Source organism: Acanthochromis polyacanthus, chromosome 22 (genome assembly GCF_021347895.1).
Source record: "Acanthochromis polyacanthus isolate Apoly-LR-REF ecotype Palm Island chromosome 22, KAUST_Apoly_ChrSc, whole genome shotgun sequence".
In the NCBI taxonomy this organism is placed as follows: domain Eukaryota; kingdom Metazoa; phylum Chordata; class Actinopteri; family Pomacentridae; genus Acanthochromis; species Acanthochromis polyacanthus.
Window position 1 is genome coordinate 7737292 of NC_067134.1, and position 20867 is coordinate 7758158.

Sequence of the window (20867 nt, forward strand, 5' to 3'; positions counted from 1 at the left end):
TCCTTTGTCTATGATGTTGAAGTTTGATCTGGAGATGGTTTCAGCCTCTCATGTTTTAACGTCTAAACTCGTAGAATCTGACCTCCAGCTGTGAGTCTGAGCAGCACTTTAGTTGGTTTAAAATCAGACTTTTCACATTTACACCGCACGTTAAAGGTTGAATACTTGGTTGTACTACTACTGTGAGTACTTTATATCCTATTACTGGTTCTTCTACATGTGTACTTACTGCTGCAGCTCCCCGTGCGGCCTGTTGGCGGCAGCAGCTTCCCGCCTCTGCCACAGTTCGAGCAGCAGAAGAAGAATCAGACCGGAAACTAAACAGAGCGGCAGAGCAGCGCGCGGCGGAACAACACTTTAGTCAGCAAGGAAACTAAACAACAACAACAAACAGCTGCAGGTAAACAAACAAAACCGTCACCGATCCGTGCACACCTGCGTGTTCGCTCCGAACCAATCAGCTCCTCCGTGCCGCCGCGACGGAGCAAGCGGGCTAAAGGCGTGCTAGCAGCTAGCCGCGTGCTAACGGTGGCAGTAGCGGCGGAGCCACGTCAGCAGCGGCGTCACCATGGCTACGGTTAGTCCGGTTTAACCCGGGATTAACGAGCCTGTAAAAAGACGGGTTATCCGCTGCTAGTTAGCTTTAGGCGAAGTCGGCCAATCACAGCGCAGTGCCGAGCGGCAGCCAATCACAGCGCACGGTGAGCAGCGCTGTGATTGGTCGGTTGTTTGTACAGTAAAGTTAACCGGGTTAGTTTATATCAATAGCAGTTTAGTCTGGTTAATTATTGTTATATTTAGTCTGTTTAGTTCATTACCTAATATTTATTCTAATCAGGTTTATATATACACGTTAGTTTATTCAGATCAGTTTATATGTTTAGTTTTAATAATAGTGTGGTTAATTTATATATTTAATCAAGTCACACTAATTCAGTTCTTTTCTTTGGCTTTTCACGTCACGTAGGTCTGTTTGTTCCATGTGCACGTGTATTATATCTGGGATGTGCAGTCCATTCTGTTAAGTCTATTCATTGGTTATGTTTTATTGTGTATTTTGCTTTTAGTTCTATCATTTTTATCTCGTTCTATTGTTTTTACCTTAGCTTTATTATTTTTATCTTTTGATCATGTTTTACTATTTTGTACAGCACCTTGATCAACCCTCCTGTTGTCCTCCTTTACGGCACCAAAAAATATTGTTTCCTTGTTTGAAATGTGAAACATTTTTTCACACTTTCAAACTTTAGAACGGGTCAATCTGACCTGCAGGACAACATGAGAAAGTGCTTTATAAATTTGACTTGACTTCCTGTAATAATTTTGGATAAAATAAATTAACGGTTATGTACATGTACAGCAAAGATAACAGTGACTGTAGTCGGGTTAGTTTGCAGCTCTAATTGCTTTATTCAGGGTTTCTGCAGGCATTAAAAAGAATTAATAGTCATGAAGTTGATTTAAAAGAAAATAAGCCTTAAATGGCATTAAAAACACTAAATTTGATTCTCAGTGGCATTAAAATTTCTTTCTGCAATTTTCAAGAAGATATTTGACAATTATAAACTGCTATTTGTCAGATATGTGCATCTGCGTAAACATGCCGAAGCACTGCGATAACTGCTCCGGCCGGTCGGGTACAGTTTCCAAAAACCACATGTTTGTAAAGCGGACTGCAGGCTGGACCAGGTGGAGGAGAGCTGGTCCAGCCTGTTGGTGGTCAGGGGTGGTTTCTGGATTTAAAAAAGGGTGAAATGTAGAATCAGTTTTCAGATAGAAATCATCTTTTACAAAAAACAAACTCGTGTAATCTGTTGAGTTCACGGACATCAAGACTTTGACAGTATAGCATTAAAATGGCATTAAACAGCATTAAATTTGACTGGCTGATGTCTGCAGAAACCCTGGTATTATTATTTCCTGCACAGATAAGTCTGGGATCAGTAACTTCTGGTTGGTATTTTTCAGGCTCATGGACCCTCCACCTGAACCCCTCACCTGGTTACCGCTGGTTACAGCATGGAGCGCTCTGATTGGACAGATACTTCACTGACTGAACCTCGGCCAGGTGAGTCCTGAGCATGTTTGTGTGGAGCTTCTGTCCATAAATGTTATTTTAGTGGACTACAGATTGGTGTGTTGTGTTTGTGTACGTTCCAGATCTCCAGTCAGGATGTCAGACTCCTCAGAAGAAGGTAAAAAATAACTTTAATACTCACTAATGTTATGTTCCTGTTACTGACTCTCCTCTCTGTGTTGTTGTCAGATGACCCCAGGAAGGCGGAGCCTACCAGCAGGTGAGTCCACCTGTGCAGTGTTCCAAACGCTGAGGGTCCACATCCCTTCTGTTTTTTCTTTGTTCTTTCTCTGCTGGAGGTGAGAACACTGAAGAACCTTCAGGTGATCAGAGTGTGTTCTCTGTCTGACAGGATGTGGGCGGAGTCACAGCCAGGTCCATCCAGGTGTCAGCCCAGCAGACAGGGTTACTGTGGATACTGCAGAGTCCTGTACAGTAACCTGGACCAGGTACAAACACCTGAACCCACTTGTAGTCATGTGACCTGAGCTGCTAGAAGTAACCGGGTAATGTCTGTCTCAGCACCTGTCCAGCCTCAAACACCTGGATTCAGTCCGGTCGTCCTCCAGAGGCTCCAGCACCGTCTCCTCAGCCAGCAGCAGAACCAAACTAACCCTGCTGGAGCGCTTCCTGCAGGACGTCATGCAGCACCACCCGCACCGCTACAACGACCCCAGGTAACCGAATCAAACACACCCGCACCGCTACAACGACCCCAGGTAACCGAATCAAACACACCCGCACCGCTACAACGACCCCAGATAACCGAATCAAACACGCCTGTCTTGTTTGTGTGTCTGACTCCATGTTTGTTTGTTTGTTTGTTTACATGTGTCCGTCAGGCCGTCCCACGCTGACCTCCCGTCAGTCTCTGCCCCTCCGTTGCCGAGGGCGGAGCTTGATGAACTCCGTTTCTCTGATGACGACAGTCGGTCTCGAGGCACCCGGGAACACCTGCCCAGCTCTGATGATGCTTCCTGTCAGGGAGCCAATCAGCAGCCAGATGACGGCACCTGCAGCCAGTCAGGAGAGAGGGCGGACCAGAAGAGACTGTCGGCACCAATCACAGAGCAGGAAGAAGGAGGGAAACGCTTACTACAAGCACCACCCCCATGCTCACAAACTCCACCCCCACAGAGTCAGACTCCACCTCCACAGAGTAAGGCTCCGCCCTCTGTCCACAGGAAGGCCCACAGGAAGACCAACAGGAGGAAAACCAGCGACTCTTCGGCCTCCTCACAGCCTCACAGGGGTCCAGGTCCCGACCAGAACCCGAGGCTCCAGACCTCCTCAGACCTGAGACCACAGACCTCCTCAGACCGGAGACTACAGACCTCCTCAGACCCGAGACCACAGACCTCCTCAGACCGGAGACTACAGACCTCCTCAGACCGGAGACTACAGACCTCCTCAGACCGGAGACTACAGACCTCCTCAGACCGGAGACCACAGACCTCCTCAGACCCGAGACCACAGACCTCCTCAGACCGGAGACTACAGACCTCCTCAGACCCGAGACCACAGACCTCCTCAGACCCGAGACCACAGACCTCCTCAGACCGGAGACTACAGACCTCCTCAGACCCGAGACCACAGACCTCCTCAGACCGGAGACTACAGACCTCCTCAGACCCGAGACCACAGACCTCCTCAGACCGGAGACTACAGACCTCCTCAGACCGGAGACCACAGACCTCCTCAGACCCGAGACCACAGACCCACTTAGACCCGAGGCTCCAGACCCCCTCAGACCCGAGACCACAGACCCACTTAGACCCGAGGCTCCAGACCCCCTCAGACCCGAGGCTCCAGACCCCCTCAGACCCGAGGCTCCAGACCCCTCAGACCCGAGGCTCCAGACCCCCTCAGACCCGAGGCTCCAGACCCCCTCAGACCCGAGGCTCCAGACCCCCTCAGACCCGAGGCTCCAGACCCCCTCAGACCCGAGGCACCAGACCCCCTCAGACCCGAGACCACAGACCCACTTAGACCCGAGGCACCAGACCTCCTCAGACCCGAGGCACCAGACCTCCTCAGACCCGAGACCACAGACCCACTTAGACCCGAGGCACCAGACCTCCTCAGACCCGAGGCACCAGACCCCCTCAGACCCGAGACCACAGACCCACTTAGACCCGAGGCACCAGACCTCCTCAGACCCGAGGCCATGGCTGAGCTGGCAGAAGCAGAGGAGGGAGGCTCAGAAGGAGGAGGCGTTCTCCTCGGACCACAGCGACCTCCTGGACCAGACCATCGAGGAGGTTGGTTTTCTCTTTGTCTGTTTCCTCGAGTCTAATTGAATTTGACACTAAACCAGGTGTTTGTCGTCCAGGTGATCCAGGTGTTCTGCCACGGTGTCGGTTCCACTCCCTGCCAGCAGGAGGAGACGGAGAGCTTCCATCTCAGCCTTCCTGTCTCCATGGAAACACACAGCGACGACTGGGACTCACCTGTGCAGGTACCTGTCTGTCGGCTGCAGGACGGCTCTGTGTTCTCCATCGGTACTAAAGCTGGATGTTCCTCAGCAGGTGGCTTTCCAACGAGGTCACACACCTGCTGACACACCTGTCCAGGTGGGTCACACCGGGGGGCAGGAGCTGAGCCGTCTCATGGATGTCCAGGTAGACCTGAAGGACCAGGTGTACTCGTACCAGCTGGACTCCGCCCTTCACAGCGACGGCCGACCTTGGGGCGGGCCCAGGCTGGACCAGGGGTTCTGGGGTCTTCCCATCGAGGAGGTGCTGCCGGCCCCGGAGCGCATCCCAGAGTCCTTCAGGGGGAAGAGCTGGGCCCAGATCGAGCAGGAGGACGAGGAGAAGGTGGACAGGCTGGTCCGACAGTTCAGACGAGGACGCTTCCTCTGCTACTTCGACTCTGAGTCGCTGGCCAGGTGACGACACGCTCACACGATCAGACGTTAGACACGTATGTTGTTATTGTCATGTGGCTGAAACACGACTGCAGTTTATTAACGGGTGTTTTAAAGCTTATCGGTTCTAATGACGTGATGATGTCATATTAAACAGGTATGGCAGGAGGGACAAGAAGAAGGGGCGTGGTCAGTATAAAGAGACAGAGCAGCACTCAGGTGTGCTGCCGCTGTTGGAGCAGGACAGTGAGTCTGTGTACGTGAGGAGGAGGAGGCGGGGCCGGAGGTGGAGCTGCAGGCTGGCGTCCAGGTGTCAGGTGAGTCACAGACACTCCACAGTTTCTGTTGGAGGACAGACATCTTACTTGGTTTCTCTCCCTCAGGTGGTTAAGGTTAGCCACAGCACTCAGACCGTTCGATTGGTCGTCCCGGCTGTCCATCAGACTGCAGAGGCCCCGCCCAGCAGCATCCCTGCAACCAATCAGGATGCAGCAGAGAGGACACCTGAGGCACAGACGTGGCGCTGCCTCCCTCCGTCGTACCACAACATCATCACACCTGTGCAGCCACGCACCTCCCTGGTCTACCTGCTCTGTTCCCCCTCAGGCCCCACCCCTTCCTGCACACCTGCCCCAGGCTCTGCCCCCAAACGCTGCAGGAAGAAGAGGCGTCCGCTGGACCAGCAGGGCTTAAAGGTGAAATACAAGCAGCTCCCAGTGCGGTTCTACGAGCCCGGAACCAACCGCATCCTGAAGAACCCGCCCAAAGGCATCACCTGGCGCCGAGGCTCCGCCCCCACTGCCCCCCACCGCCCTGCGTCCGCCAGCTGTTCCGGAGTCTCAGTCCGGACCTGAATACTGACAGGCCAGCAGGGGAGGGGTCCTCCAGGGTCAAAGGTCACGGCAACGGCAGCGGCTTCCTCCTGGGCACGCTCAGTAGGGACTCATCTCAGACCGATATGGTCAGGAGGCGGGGCAGGACACCTCAAGCCCTGCCCCCGTCCCTCGACAGCAGGTCTGAACGGGGGAGGGGCGGCAGGAGGACACGCCCCCCGACCTCCAAGAGACGAACCAGGGCTCAAGCCATGCCCCCACAGCCCAGGAGAGAGGGGCTACGCAGGGCAGGGCCCGCCCCCCTTTCCTCCATCCCCCCCTCATCCCGCAGGGGGAGGGGCCGGAGGGGGCGCAGGTAGCAGGACACCTGTCCAGGTAACAGCCTCCTTCATAAACATGAACGGTCTGCTGGTCAATAACCCTGATCGGTCTGATTGATCGGTTTATCAATGAGGCTGCTGGACTTCATGTTGGAAACTACAACATCTGAAGTTTACATCAGAGCTGTCAGAAAACTGATTCATTATTTTTATAAAATCTGATTTTTAAAACTCAACGGTTCAGGTTCCATTCGGCAGAAAAGACACATTTTAAAACCTGAATAATAATTTCAGATAAATTTAACCGAATGTTCAAACTTTTCAGGTCATTTTCTACAAAGTTTCTGTTATTTTGATCAGAGGACCCAGGATAGAACCCTGTGGAATCCTAGATCCACGTAGAAGCATGACGATGTTAGAGAGTCCTGACCTCAGACCACAGGAGTCAAACTTATCTCAGCCCAGTCTGATCTTCAGTAAAACCAGTAAAACCACAGCAGAAGAACCTGGAAACAACCACAACTCCTCATGGTTCCTAATGTTCATGTTTATGGAATTATCTTTGTACTAAACATCATGAACAACCTGAAATTTATCAAGAAAAATAAATTCAGTTTCATGAACATTCATCCTCAGTTCATCATTTCCACATCACAACTTCCAGATCACAGCCTGTCGACAAAGGAACACAACATTTAGTCACCTGGACCTGAACCATGGAGGGTTTACTGGAGGATCACAACCACAAAAAAGACAAAAATAAGACAAAAACGAGGAACAAAACGACAAAAAAATAGACAAACGACATGAAACAAAAACAAATAATTAGATGAAAAAGCTTCAAAGCGACAAAAATATGATGGAAGCAAAAACAAAACGGCAAAACAGTAGACAAAAAATAAGTGAGACGAAAAACCCACAAAATGACAAAAGTGAGAAACAAAATGAGACAAAAAAGTTGCAGTGACATAACTCCACAAAACGACAAACATGAGATAAAGTCAGACAAAAAACAACACAAGACAAAATATGACACAAAAGAACAAAGAACAATCTAGTATTTTACCTTCTGATCCAAACAACTTGTCATGATCTAGAAACTATTTTAAATTCATAGTTTTACTGATTTACAATCTGCAGTTAATGTCTTCTCTGTGATTTTGACTCTTTGAGGACCGGATTGGACCCTCTGGAGGACCACTTTTGGACCACGGGCCTCATGTTTGACCCCCCTGGTCTAAATGGTCCAGGTTCCTTCTTCCATGGTCTCCAGTGGTTGTGACCAAGCAGCTGATGAAGGTTCCTCTGTTTCATCAGAAACACGTGTAGAGATCCAGTGATTGGTTGTGGTCCTCCTGAATGTCATGAAGTTGAGGTTCTCCGTTAGAGGAGATAAAGGTGGACCCTCCTCTAAGGACCTGGAACAGTCTGAACATCTTCAGCGTTTCATTCCACATCAGTCTCATCAAACAGACGATATTTGTTATCTTCTACATTTTATCACTCGTCATGAAAGTGGAATGAAATCACAGGAATCAGTGTTTTAAATGTCGACCTGTAGCTGCTGCTGCTGATGATGGTGGTGGTGGTGGTGATGATGATGATTACGATGATGAATGGCAGCTGGACGTTTCTATGGAAACCCACCTGGTTGTGCAGGTGCCTGTTTTATAACTTTATTTAAACGCTCAATAAACAATTTTATAACCTGAACGAGAGTCGCTGCTCACTCTGTCCTCACTCTGTCCTCACTCTGTCCTCACTCTGTCCTCACTTCGTCCACCAGCTGCTGGACAGACCGTCCCACCTGGTCAGCAGCCTGCAGGAGCTCTGCCCCCTTTATCTCACCTGGATACAAAAAAACAGTTTTCCTGGTCAGTCACACAGGTTAGACAGGTGGGACTGTCTCACCTGTCTGTCTCTCTGTCCATCTCACCTGTCTGTCTGTCTCTCTGTCCATCTCACCTGTCTGTCTCTCGGTCCACCCGTCTGTCTCCATCTCGGTCTTCAGTCTGTCCACTGTCTCCTGCAGCAGCTTCTCTGGACTACACTTCCCACAATCCCCACCTCCTCCTTCTTCAGATGGGCAAGTGTCTTGTCCGTGTAGCTCCGCCTCCTTTGGTCTGTCCTGTGGTCCTATTGGATGATGGAGACGTACCTCATCTGCAGACTCCTCCTCCTCCCAGTGCTGATCATGTGACAGAGGAGAGCCCCGGTGGATTGTGGGAGGTGGAGTTTGCAGTTCGTCTTCACTCCACTCCTCCTCTGCCTCCATCAGTTCCTCTTCGTCTTCTTCTTCTGAGTTGGAGGATGGTGTGATGTTCCCTCCCTCCGTGTTCTCCACGTGTTCTGGCGTGTTGTTAGCGTGTGTCTGAGCCTCCATCTTGTTCAGAGCCTGGGGAGGAAAAACAGAATCTGAAGGTAAACTATGACTCCCAGGATGCACCTCACCAACATGCAGCCAATCACAGAGCTCCTGCCAGGTGCCACCTGAGTGAGCATGCCCTGCAGACAGGTGTTGTGCTGCCTCAGCGTTTCCATGGTGACCTCCATCTCCGAGCACCTGTCCTCCAGGACGCCCTGCTCTGATTGGACAGTCAGCCGCCAGGCCTGCAGCTGCTGCTCCAACAGCCTGAGGAGGGCAATAAACAAACAAACACATGATGATAAACAACAAACAAAATTAATGATGATGTACAGTGGTATGCAAAAGTTTGACCACCCCTGATCATTTTCAAGATTTTCCTTTATAAATCACTGGTTGTTCGGATCAGCAATCAGTTAAATATATCATATAGCAGACACACAGTGATATTTGAGAAGTGAAATGAAGTTTATAGGATTTACAGAAAGTGTGCAATAATTAAACAAAAGTAGGGAGGTGCAGAAATTTGGGCACCCTTGTTGTTTTATTGATTTGAACACCTTTAGCACTAATTATTGGAACATAAAATGTGTTTGGTGAGCTCATTGACCTTTGACCTACATATACAGGTGGAGCCAATCATGAGAAAGGGTATTTAAGGTGGACTATTGCAGGTTGTTCTCCTCTTTGCATCTTCTCTGAAGAGTGGCAGCATGGGAGCCTCAAAACAACGGTCAAATGAGCTGAAAGCAAAGATTGTTCAGCATCATGGTTAAGGGGAAGGAAACAAAAAGCTCGCTCAGAGATTTCAGCTGTCAGTTTCCACTGTGAGGAACACAGTGAGGAAATGGAAGACCACAGGCTCAGTTCTAGTTAAGGCCCGGAGTGGCAGGCCAAGAAAACTCTCAGCTAAGCAGAGGTGAAGGATGGTGAGAACAGTCAAACTCAACCCACAGACCAGCTCCAAACACCTACAACATGATCTTGCTGCAGATGGTGTCACTGTGCATCATTCAACTATTCAGTGGACTTTGCACAAGGGGATGCTGTATGGGAGAGTAATGCAGAAGAAGCCTTTTCTGCACATGCCACAAACAGAGTCACCTGAGGTTTGCTAAAGCACATTTGGACAAGCCAGCTTCATTTTGGAATAAAGTGCTGTGGACTGATGAACCTCAAATGGAGTTATTTGGACATAACAAGGGGCGGTATGCATGGTGGATGAAGAACACAGCATTCCAAGACAAACGCTGCCCACAGTAAAATGTGGTGGTGGTTCCATCATGCTGTGGGGCTGTGTGGCCACTGCAGGTACTGACAATCTTGTTAAAGTTGAAGGTCGCATGGATTCCAGTCAGTATCAGCAGATTCTTACCAACAATGTTCAAGAATCAGTGACAAAGTTGAAGTTGTACCGGGGCTGGATACTTCAACAAGACAACGACCCCAAACACTGCTCAGATTCTACTCAGGCATTCATGCAGAGGAACATGTAGAACATTCTGGAATGACCATCTCAGTCCCCAGACCTGAATATTACTGAAAATCTGTGGTGTGATCTAAAACGTCCTGTCCATGCTCGGAAACCATCAAACCTGACTGAACTGGAGATGTTTTGTAAAGAAGAATGGTCAAAAATACCTTCAACCAGAATCCAGACCCTCATTGGAAACTATAGGAAATGCTTAGAGGCTTTTATTTCTTCAAATGGAGGATCTACTAAATACTGATGTAATTTTTCTGTTGGGGTGCCCAAATTTATGCACCTGTCTACTTTTGCTTAAATAATTATTGCACACTTTCTGTAAATCCTATAAACTTCATTTCACTTCTCAAATATCACTGTGTTTGTCTGCTATACTATATTTAACTGATTGCTGAGCTGAACAACCAGTGATCTATAAAGGAAAACCTTATCAGGGGTGCCCAAACTTTTGCATACCACTGTACAATAAACAAACAGAACATTGTTTTTAACACATACCAGCAATAAACAAACAAGATGAAGATGATAAACAACACAACAACAATAAACAAACAACATGATGATAAACAACCCAACAACAATAAACAAACAACACAATAACAATTAACAAACAACATGAAGATGATAAACAACCCAACAACAATAAACAAACAACACAACAACAATAAACAAACAACATGAAGATGATAAACAACACAACAACAATAAACAAACAACATGAAGATGATAAACAACACAACAACAATAAACAAACTACATGAAGATGATAAACAACACAACAACAATAAACAAACAACATGAAGATGATAAACAACACAACAACAATAAACAAACAACATGAAGATGATAAACAACACAACAATAAACAAACAACATGAAGATGATAAACAACCCAACAACAATAAACAAACAACACAACAACAATAAACAAACAACATGAAGATGATAAACAACCCAACAACAATAAACAAACAACACAACAACAATTAACAAACAACATGAAGATGATAAACAACCCAACAACAATAAACAAACAACACAACAACAATAAACAAACAAGATGAAGATGATAAACAACACAACAACAATAAACAACACAACAACAATAAACAAACAACATGAAGATGATAAACAACACAACAACAAACAAACATCACAACAAAGAACAAAAATGTAAACAAACAACAATAAACAACATGAAGATGATAAACAACACAACAATAAACAAACAGTACAACAAAGAACAAAATGTAAACAAATAAACAACAATAAACAAACAACATGAAGATGATAAACAACACAACAACAATAAACAATATGAAGATATAAACAACACAAAAACAATAAACAAACAACATGAAGATGATAAACAACACAACAACAATAAACAAACAGCACAACAAAGAACAAAAATGTAAATAAATAAACAACAATAAACAAACAGCAATCCTAAACAAATAACAAGCAAACAATAATGTAAACAAACAAACAAAGACATCTGAGTGTTTTCTTACCATCTGTCTCGCTGCAGATTTCTGACTTCGGTCAGCAGAGAGGCCTACGACAGGAAACACATCCTGTTTACTTCCTGTTTACTTCCTGTGCTCTATAAATAAAGTTTATCTATAAGAGAGGTCACCTGCTGACTCGGCATCTCCTCGTCCGTCTGCAGAGCTTTAGTGGAGCACCGAGGAGGAGACGGCCGCCGCCCCGAGGCATCATGGGAAACCCCCCCGTCAGAGGGGGGACTGTGAGCTGGATCGGCCAATCGTGATGAGGCGTCAGAAGGGGGCGGAGCTCTGAGAGAAACACCGCCTCGTTAATTCAAGGAGCTTCTCCAGGTTGACGACTGACAAACAGCTGCCTCACCTGTCCTGGGTCTCTGCCGGCTCCGCCCACATCAGAAGTCTCTGCCTAACAGCCTCTCTCTGAGTGTGTCGCCGTGGCAACAGGGAATGACGAGCACTTTGCACTAATGAGGACAGAGACTCTCTCCAGGTGGGCTGAAAAGGTGCAAAGTCACAGTCACACCTGTCCGTTTTCACCTGTCTATCCTCACCTGTCCGTTTTCACCTGTCTATCCTCACCTGTCCGTTTTCACCTGTCTATCCTCACCTGTCCGTTTTCACCTGTCTATCCTCACTTGTCCGTTTTCACCTGTCTATCCTCACTTGTCCGTTTTCACCTGTCTATCCTCACCTGTCCGTTTTCACCTGTCTATCCTCACCTGTCCGTTTTCACCTGTCTGTCCTCATCTGTCTGTCCTCACCTGTCTGTTCTTACCTGAGTGCAGAACTCGAGCACTGGATGGTGGATTTTGTGTTTCCTGGTTTGTCGGTCGGTCAGGAAGCAGCTCTGACACACATGGACATTCACACACTTCATACATCGATACCTGAACACAGGAAACCATCTGTCACTCACCTGGACTCACCTGAGTCTCTGATTACACAATAGCTAGTTTCCCTCAGTAGAGTCTAGTTAATCTTCAGTAGAGTCTAGTTCCCCTCAGTAGAGACTAGTTACCCTCAGTAGAGTCTAGTTACACTCAGTAGAGTCTAGTTAACCATAGCAGAGTCTAGTTAATCTTCAGTGGAGTCCAGTTAACCTTCAGTAGAGTCTAGTTACCCTCAGCAGAGTCTAGTTCCCCTCAGTAGACGAGTTAACCTCAGTAGAGTCTAGTTAATCTTCAGTAGAGTCTAGTTACCCACAGTAGAGTCTAGTTAATCTTCAGTAGAGTCTAGTTTCCCTCAGTAGAGTCTAGTTAATCTTCAGTAGAGTCTAGTTTCCCTCAGTAGAGTCTAGTTAATCCTCAGTAGAGTCTAGTTAATCTTCAGTAGAGCCTAGTTAATCTTCAGTAGAGTCTAGTTAACCTCAGGAGAGTCTAGTTAATCTTCAGTAGAGTGTAGTTACCCTCTGAAGAGTCTAGTTAACCTCAGTAGAGTCTAGTTCCCCTCAGTAGAGACTAGTTACCCTCAGTAGAGTCTAGTTAACTTCAGTAGAGACTAGTTACCCTCAGTAGAGTCTAGTTACACTCAGTAGAGTCTAGTTAACCATAGCAGAGTCTAGTTAATCTTCAGTGGAGTCCAGTTAACCTTCAGTAGAGTCTAGTTACCCTCAGCAGAGTCTCGTTCCCCTCAGTAGACTAGTTAACCTCAGTAGAGTCTAGTTACCCTCAGTAGAGTCTAGTTAATCTTCAGTAGAGTCTAGTTACCCACAGTAGAGTCTAGTTAATCTTCAGTAGAGTCTAGTTTCCCTCAGTAGAGTCTAGTTAATCCTCAGTAGAGTCTAGTTAATCTTCAGTAGAGTCTAGTTTCCCTCAGTAGAGTCTAGTTAATCCTCAGTAGAGGCTAGTTAATCTTCAGTAGAGCCTAGTTAATCTTCAGTAGAGTCTAGTTAACGTCAGGAGAGTCTAGTTAACGTCAGGAGAGTCTAGTTAATCTTCAGTAGAGTGTAGTTACCCTCTGAAGAGTCTAGTTAACCTCAGTAGAGTCTAGTTGACCCTCAGTAGAGTCTAGTTGACCCTCAGTAGAGTCTATTTACCCTCAGTAGAGTCTAATTACCCTCAGTAGAGTCTAGTTTCCCTCAGTAGAGTCTAGTTAATCTTCAGTAGTCTTGTTAACCTCAGTAGAGTCTAGTTGCCCTCAGTAGAGTCTCGTTGAACTCAGTAGAATCTAGTTGCCCACAGTAGAGTCCAGTTACCCTTAGCAGACTCACCTGAGCCCAGTGATGGGGAGGGTCTTGCAGGTGTGACAGCGGACATTGTGACTGATGTTCTGACCAACTGACAGCCGGTACAGAGTGGGTAGCCATAGCAACAGGCGTGGCTCGCTCTGCAGCCATGACATCATGTGTTCTTCGCTCGCCGTCGGGGTCAGCACCTGTAAGAGAGTCAAAAGAGTCGGAGTGTTTCCATGACGACCACCAACCACCAAGCGTCCGTGCATTCTCACCCCGTCGAAACACGATCTCACCGCTGCCTCCACGCTGCCGAACACGACCTCCTCCTGCACCGCCGCAGGAACCTGAACACACACATGTTACAGAGGCAGCAGGAGGGAGGCATGCCAGGAAATGTAGTCTGGACTGTGTTTACCTGGCTGAGGTCCTGCAGCAGAGATCTGAGCCCAGACCTGCTGACGGATCCCGAACTGTTCCTTGTAACACTCACCAGACCTGCAGGAACATAAAATAGGACTTATTTAAAGTACAAAATGAGGTAAAAGTGTATTTCTATGCGTCTGTGAAACAAATATATGAAATATTTCTTGTGTTTTGTAGAAGACCAACAGACCTCCACCCACCTCTGAACTTCAGCAGCAGATTGTCTGCAGACAGAGCGATCAGAGCAGTTTGAAGGGAGCGAGCTGACACACAACCACTGTGACTCCTGGAAAACACACAAACAGACACATATAAACAAACAGACACAAACAGACAGTACAGGAACACTCAGACGTATGGCGTTACTCTGAGCAGGACTCTGTTAACTAACCGGTCAAACAGCCTCAGCATCAGACTGCAGGTCTCCTCTGGAGCCGCCATGGTCACATGACCTGGCACATCCTGTGACACGCTGTGAAACATCCTGTTCAGGGTTTGGGTCACTTCCTCCTTGTTCATCATCACGTCCTGCTGCTGTTTAGCTCCGCCCACTGAGTGCAGGGCCGCCGTGATGTGTCGAACGAACACAACATCCACTGGAAACACAAACACTCATATTTACTATTCAGCCACGCTGTGATAGTTAGCAGCCATGTTGTGATAGTTGGTAGTCATGTTGAGAGATAGATACCAACTATCTCAACATGGTAGCCATGTTCTGATCATTGGAATTCATGTTGTCATAGTTGGTTGTCATGCTGTGATAGCTTGTAACCATGTTGTGATAGTTGATTGAGATACGGTGATACTCACTGTGACAGAGTTTTTGCAGAGACAGGAGCTTCATGGCGGCTCTGTAGACCGATGGACGGATTTCATTCATCCCTTCTTTATAAAGACAAAAAGAAATAGACAACAATTATATACACACACACGTAAATGTGGTGTTTCCTATGTTTTACATTCCATGTCTGGTGTTTTGGAATGTCTTGAGTCTGTTTATGTTGTACTGTGTACTGTTGTCATGGCGATTTCAACTTATCATTAAACACCATACAGTCTGAATCGCTGTTTCTTTGTTTTCCTTCAGTGTGCACTTTTCTGCAGCTTAAGAGACCGTCACTGTGACACACAGGATATCAGAACACAGCTCTCTGCCCAGTGAGGCCGGCTGGCAAAAGTTATATTTTCACTCAAAAAGAAACTTGGTTTCATGGTCTGCAGTACTTTTCCACTTTTATCATGTGACACAGCAGTGCTTCTCCGTTATCTCTAATGCAATGAATTTCCACTACACTGTTATACGGTGTATACTGGGACGCAGCCAGAGACAGTTTCAGAGTGTCTCTTTTCCTGGAATAAGTGTAAAACACTCCCAGATCCAGTCTGTCCACATATTTGTTTGTTCGTTTCCTTCAGACCTTTGAAACTGGGTGGAGCCAGCATGTGGTGACGAGACAGAGCTGACTGGCTTAGACTCGTTTCACTTCCTGAAAACAGAAACTCACTCCGTTGCTGCTGCTCAGATGAGAACATGGCTCAGAAAGGAGGAAATGTTTATTCAGAGAGCATCTCTTGTTCCATCTGTCTGGACCTCCTGAAGGATCCGGTGGCTCTCTCCTGTGGACACAGTTACTGTATGAAGTGTATTGAAACCCACTGGGATGGAGAGGACCTGAAGACAACCTACAGCTGTCCTCAGTGCAGGAAGACCTTCACACCGAGGCCTGTCCTGGAGAAGAACGTCCTGTTAGCAGAGTTAGTGGAGGAGCTGAAGAAGACTGGAGTCCAAGCTGCTGCTGCTGATCACTGCTATGCTGGACCTGAAGATGTGTCCTGTGATGTCTGCACTGGGAGGAAGATGAAAGCCTTCAAGTCCTGTCTGGTCTGTCTGGTCTCCTACTGTGACAATCACCTTCAGCCTCACTATGATGTACCTCCATTAAAGAAACACCAGCTGGTGGAGCCCTCCAAGAACCTCCAGGAGAACATCTGCTCTAGTCATGATGAAGTGATGAAAGTGTTCTGTCGTACTGATCAGCAGCTGATCTGTTATCTCTGTTCTATGGAAGAACATAAAGGCCACGACACGGTCTCAGCTGCAGCAGAAAGGACTGAGAGGCAGAAGAAGCTGGAGGTGAGTCGACTGAACATCCAGCAGAGAATCCAGGACAGACAGAAAGACGTGAAGCTGCTTCAACAGGAGCTGAAGGACATCAGGGTCTCTGCTGATAAAACAGTGGAGGACAGTGAGGAGATGTTCACCCAGATGATCCATCTGATCCAGAACAGAAGCTCTGAGGTGGAGCAGCAGATCAGATCCCAGCAGGAGACCCAAGAGAGACGAGTCAAAGAGCTTCAGGAGAAGCTGGAGCAGGAGATCAGGGATCTGGAGAGGAAAGACGCTGAGCTGAAGCAGCTCTCAGATACATCAGATCACAGCCAGTTTCTCCACAACTACCCCTCAGTGTCAGCACTCAGTGAGTCCACACACTCATCCAGCATCAGCATCCGTCCTCTGAGACACTTTGAGGACGTGACAGCAGCTGTGAAAGAGCTCAGAGGTAAAGTAGAGGACGTTCTGAAGGACACCTGGACAAACATCTCACCGTCAGATGTTCCACCGCCACAACCAGAACCAGACCTGGAACCAGAACTAGAACCAACAACCAGAGCTGGATTCTTAAAATATTCACGAGAAATCACCCTGGATCCAAACACAGCATTCAAAAAGCTGCGATTATCTAATGAGAACAGAAAAGTGACATCAATAAATTATCAACTGTCTTATCCTCCTCATCCAGACAGATTCACTCGACGGTTTCAGGTCCTGAGCAGAGAGAGTCTGACTGGACGTTGTTACTGGGAGGTGGAGTGGAGAGGAGGAGGAGTTGATGTAGCGGTTTCATACAAGGATATCAGAAGAACAGGGAGTTCAGATGATAGTGGATTTGGATACAATGACAAATCCTGGTCTTTATATTGTGACACCGACAGTTACACATTCTGGTACGACAACGATGACATTTCCATCTCTGGTCCTCAGTGCTCCAGAATCGGAGTCTACCTGGATCACAGAGCAGGTATTCTGTCCTTCTACAGCGTCTCTGAAACCATGACTCGCCTCCTCCTTGGAATCCAAACCACGTTCACTGAGCCTCTACATGCTGGAATTTGGCTTCATAATTATGGAAACACAGCAGAGTTCATGAAACCCGAATAGACTGAAGTCTGTAAAGGACGGCTTAGAATGACTCAGTCCCCATCGTTTTACACTGTAAAACCAGCTCAGCAGCCACTTTTTAAAACAATTTACTCATGTTTTAAGGATTAAAATGACAGAAAATACGTAGAAAGATGTTGATTTATGTTGAATATTAAAATAAAACAGATTAAAACTATTTCCAAGAAGTTTACAATGTTTGACTGCACAACTTTTAAAATCACCAACAAATTTAATTATTTCCCATTAATTGGATTGAAAATGGTAATTAAGGTTGTTTCGATGGTTTTCAAAGTTTTGTCTGTTTTATTTTGTAAATATCTTGTCAAATGAAATTTAAAAAGTCTTAATATACATGTAGACTATAAATAAATCGATAAAGGTTAATAGAATGCTGATCTTACCGATGCTGTCCAGATCCATGATGATTCCACATCTGGACAGTCTGTAGTTCTGTTGATCTAAAGGGAACAAAACCTGTCTTTAACTTGGTTTTTATGCAGTTTGTAAATCAATGTTTGTTTTTTTTAAATTTCTGATTATTACTGAAAGCATTTGGATTATTGGATCATTTTCTGTGCAGCTCTTGTCTTTTCTCACCATCGTTTACTGTGTATTTTTAAACGCATTATTTGTATTTTTAATGTACCTGTTTTGGACTTCACAGTTTTTCCTGAATGTAGATTATTTGAGGATTCATTAGTTTAATTGGTGTTTTATAATTTTCATTTCTGATTATTTGATTTTTTTCCCCTGTTTGGCTCTTTATGCATCTGGAATTAAATTTGGAAAAGTGATGTGTTTTGTTGGAAATTTGAAGCCTTTGATTTCTGTCAATAAATGTTAAATAAATAAATATAGTTAATGTTGAACATTTTCATTGCATCTGTTTGAAATGTATCAGCATGAATGTTAGTGAGATACCCTAGACTCTGATAATAACCTATCTGGCAGTCATTATATAGAACAGCATCATGGAGACAAACATTTAACTCTCCAACTTTAATGTTTGGTTGTTATGCTTCCTGTCCGACACAGTAATGTGATACTTCCTGTTTCCTGTCTGTAGTGTTAAAAGCATAGATATACATAGAAAGTGTAGATGGCTGATGGGACCATAGACTGTAAATAAAGATGGACGTAGCATCTGACTCCAAAAATGAAGCCAACCCGGAAGTATCAAAAACTTGCAATATCACGCCGTCCGCAAGGGTTGGCTCCAAAAAGCTTTTTCTCCATAGACCCCAATTCATTTTTGGAAAAAATAAAATTTGATATTCTGATGTTCTACAGCTCAGGATTTTTTCCCGTTAGTTTTCATGGTCAAAATGAGAGATCAGGTGGCCGATCTTAAAATAAATCAATACTGAATTTTAAATAAATCGTTAAAGTTGGCGGAGCCAGGGGGCGTGGCTATACTTGATAGACAGCAACAGAAGCCTCTGCGGTAAAATGTGGGCGGGATAAGAGAGTCCTCAGCCAATCCTGCCCCTAGTTGCTCTCCGGTCCAGTCTGTTTGATGACGCTTTTTACGTCACTGGCTCCAAAAAATCCAAAACGGCGACCAGGAAGTAGCAAAATCCGGGCTTCATTTTCTCGGCGTTGAAACCAACGGGTGACGTCACGGTTAGTTTACGCCTGGATGGGACTTTCGCCGGCGAAGAGAGGGCCAAGATGGCGTCGAGGCGGTAGGCTGCGTTACAGAGCTGCTCCCGAACTTTACTAAAAAAAAGGCATCTATCATTCCAACTGAAGAGCTGCAGTCATGTCAAATAACCCCTTGACCAAACGCAAAGGTGAAAATCGACTACCAGAGACCCCCACTAACTCTCCAAACTCCAAAAAAGGTAAAATGGAGTGGGATACGGCAGATAGCATAGTGGCTACGCTAAAGCTAGCAATTGAAGAGCAAGGAGCTACTATTGGAAAAGCCATTGACGAGCTGAGAAAGTCTGTCGAGTTTCTATCTGCAGAAGTACAAGACATGAAGAGTACAGTTAAGAAAACCGAAGTAAGAGTTGATAAAGCAGAAGAAAAGATCCAAATGCTTGAAAATCAAGTAGCAGAATTGGTGCGCTACAAGCGGAGATGGAATCTACGTCTTCGTGGGCTCCCAGAGAGAGATGGAGAAGATGTGAGGAGCGCGGTGATAGACATTTGTAAAAACATTGCCCCGGGATACAAGGAGAAATTTGTGGAGGTGATTGACTCGGTGCACAGGCTTGGCAGACCGAACCCGTCCAGAGTCCAGGCGAGAGACATCATCATGCAATTCTCCATGAGGCACTTTCGCGACGCCATTTGGAAGATGTCAAAGAACCACGACTACCTGAAACAGCGAAACCTGCGCTTCAAGGAGGACCTGACGCCGGCGGACCGCGAAAAACGAATTCGCCTGTGGCCACTCATTCAAAAAGCCCAGGAGGAGAAGAAAATGGCGTTTTTCGTCAGGGGTAAAGCTTTCATTGACAACAAGGAAATGTTCTGACTTTGATATCCAAGTTTGACGTTGACTGTTCTGTTTCTGATATCAAAGTCTAATTTAACTATTCTGATGCTGATGACCAAGTTTCATCGGGTTAAGCTCTGCCTTCTTGTGTTACTCTTTTAAAGTTAAGGAAGGTTATTGACTGTTATTGCTGTTTATTGAACATTTCAGTTTTACAGTTTGTTTCTATTAATGCTCAAGGCTTGAGAGACATTACAAAACGCAAGGCTTTTTTTCTGTATATTAAAAACTTTGATGCGGACTTCAGTTTGATCCAGGAATCCCACTCATCTGATGAAGATCATAACTTCTGGAAATCCCATGGGGAGAGGACATTTGGATGTCACATGGTAACCACCACTCAGCAGGAACTCTCACTTTGAAACACAAGTTTGATGGAAAGGTAATTTTTACACAGATAGACTTAAATGGACATTACACTTTACTGGTTTTCTCTCATCATAACCAGATATTTCTTTTGGGCAATGTGTATGGTTTTACAAGTGCTAGGGAAAACAAAGACCTATTTCAAGAACTAAACACAAAAACTGAAGGCATTATAGAAAGGTTCCCAAATGTGAAGTTGGTACTGGGAGGTGATTTCAACTGTACGTGTGATGATGAAATTGACAGGTATCTCAAACAAAAGGTAAATGACTATTTGAATGACTTTATGATTGAAAGAGGTCTGGTGGATATATGGAGAATTAACAATCCAAATAGCAGGGAATACACCTGGAAAAATAGAGCTGGCACACTACAATCTAGAATAGACTTCTGGCTAATTTCTGAATGTTTCACCAATTTGAACTGCAAATCTGAAATTATTCCAACTCCATTGACAGATCACAAAACTATTTTGTTAAATTTACAAGTATCACAAAAAAATTAACCAAGAAGGTGTCCATCTTACTGGAAACTCAACAACTCTCTTTTATGCAATGAATCACTAGGTGAAATAGTAAAGAATAAAATACTTGAATATTTTAAATTAGCAGAAAATAAAGGCCAATTTCAAAAATACTGGGAGTTATTAAAATATGAATTATGAAAATTATTTATGGAAACAGGGGCAAGACTCAAAAAAGAAAAGAAAAAGAGG

The 20867-nt window shown here is 45.7% G+C and overlaps 3 protein-coding genes across 4 annotated transcripts; 2 read left to right on the top strand and 1 right to left on the bottom strand.

The window, feature by feature from the left end:
- The first annotated feature begins 66 nt into the window (after positions 1–66).
- Positions 67–7812, top strand: zdbf2 (zinc finger, DBF-type containing 2). Its single transcript, XM_051941958.1, is given in 14 exon segments — positions 67–400; positions 1969–2068; positions 2161–2195; positions 2267–2297; positions 2430–2526; positions 2600–2754; positions 2920–3882; positions 3930–4029; positions 4126–4338; positions 4410–4535; positions 4603–4967; positions 5104–5263; positions 5330–5722; positions 5725–7812. Coding segments are annotated over 12 exon segments (3039 nt in total). The 5' UTR covers positions 67–400; positions 1969–2068; positions 2161–2173; the 3' UTR covers positions 6139–7812.
- Positions 6806–15191, bottom strand: dytn (dystrotelin). 2 transcript variants are annotated; one of them, XM_051941974.1, is made up of 12 exons: positions 14446–15191; positions 14255–14340; positions 14047–14126; positions 13904–13975; positions 13668–13831; positions 12234–12345; positions 11820–11953; positions 11590–11749; positions 11465–11508; positions 8590–8731; positions 8065–8494; positions 6806–7947 (listed from the first exon to the last, which is right to left on the bottom strand). In XM_051941974.1, the coding sequence occupies exons 1-12, from the start codon at positions 14574–14576 to the stop codon at positions 7859–7861; spliced, it is 1644 nt and encodes a 547-aa protein (XP_051797934.1). In that variant the 5' UTR covers positions 14577–15191; the 3' UTR covers positions 6806–7858. The 2 variants fall into 2 exon arrangements, with proteins under 2 accessions (XP_051797934.1, XP_051797932.1); XM_051941972.1 differs by having other exon boundaries at positions 13668–13975.
- Positions 15192–15506: 315 nt separating this feature from the next.
- LOC110965648 (tripartite motif-containing protein 16-like) lies at positions 15507–18149 on the top strand. Its single transcript, XM_051941975.1, has one exon. It carries the CDS (start codon positions 15589–15591, stop codon positions 17275–17277), a length of 1689 nt encoding a protein of 562 aa, XP_051797935.1. The 5' UTR covers positions 15507–15588; the 3' UTR covers positions 17278–18149.
- The last annotated feature ends 2718 nt before the right edge of the window (positions 18150–20867 follow it).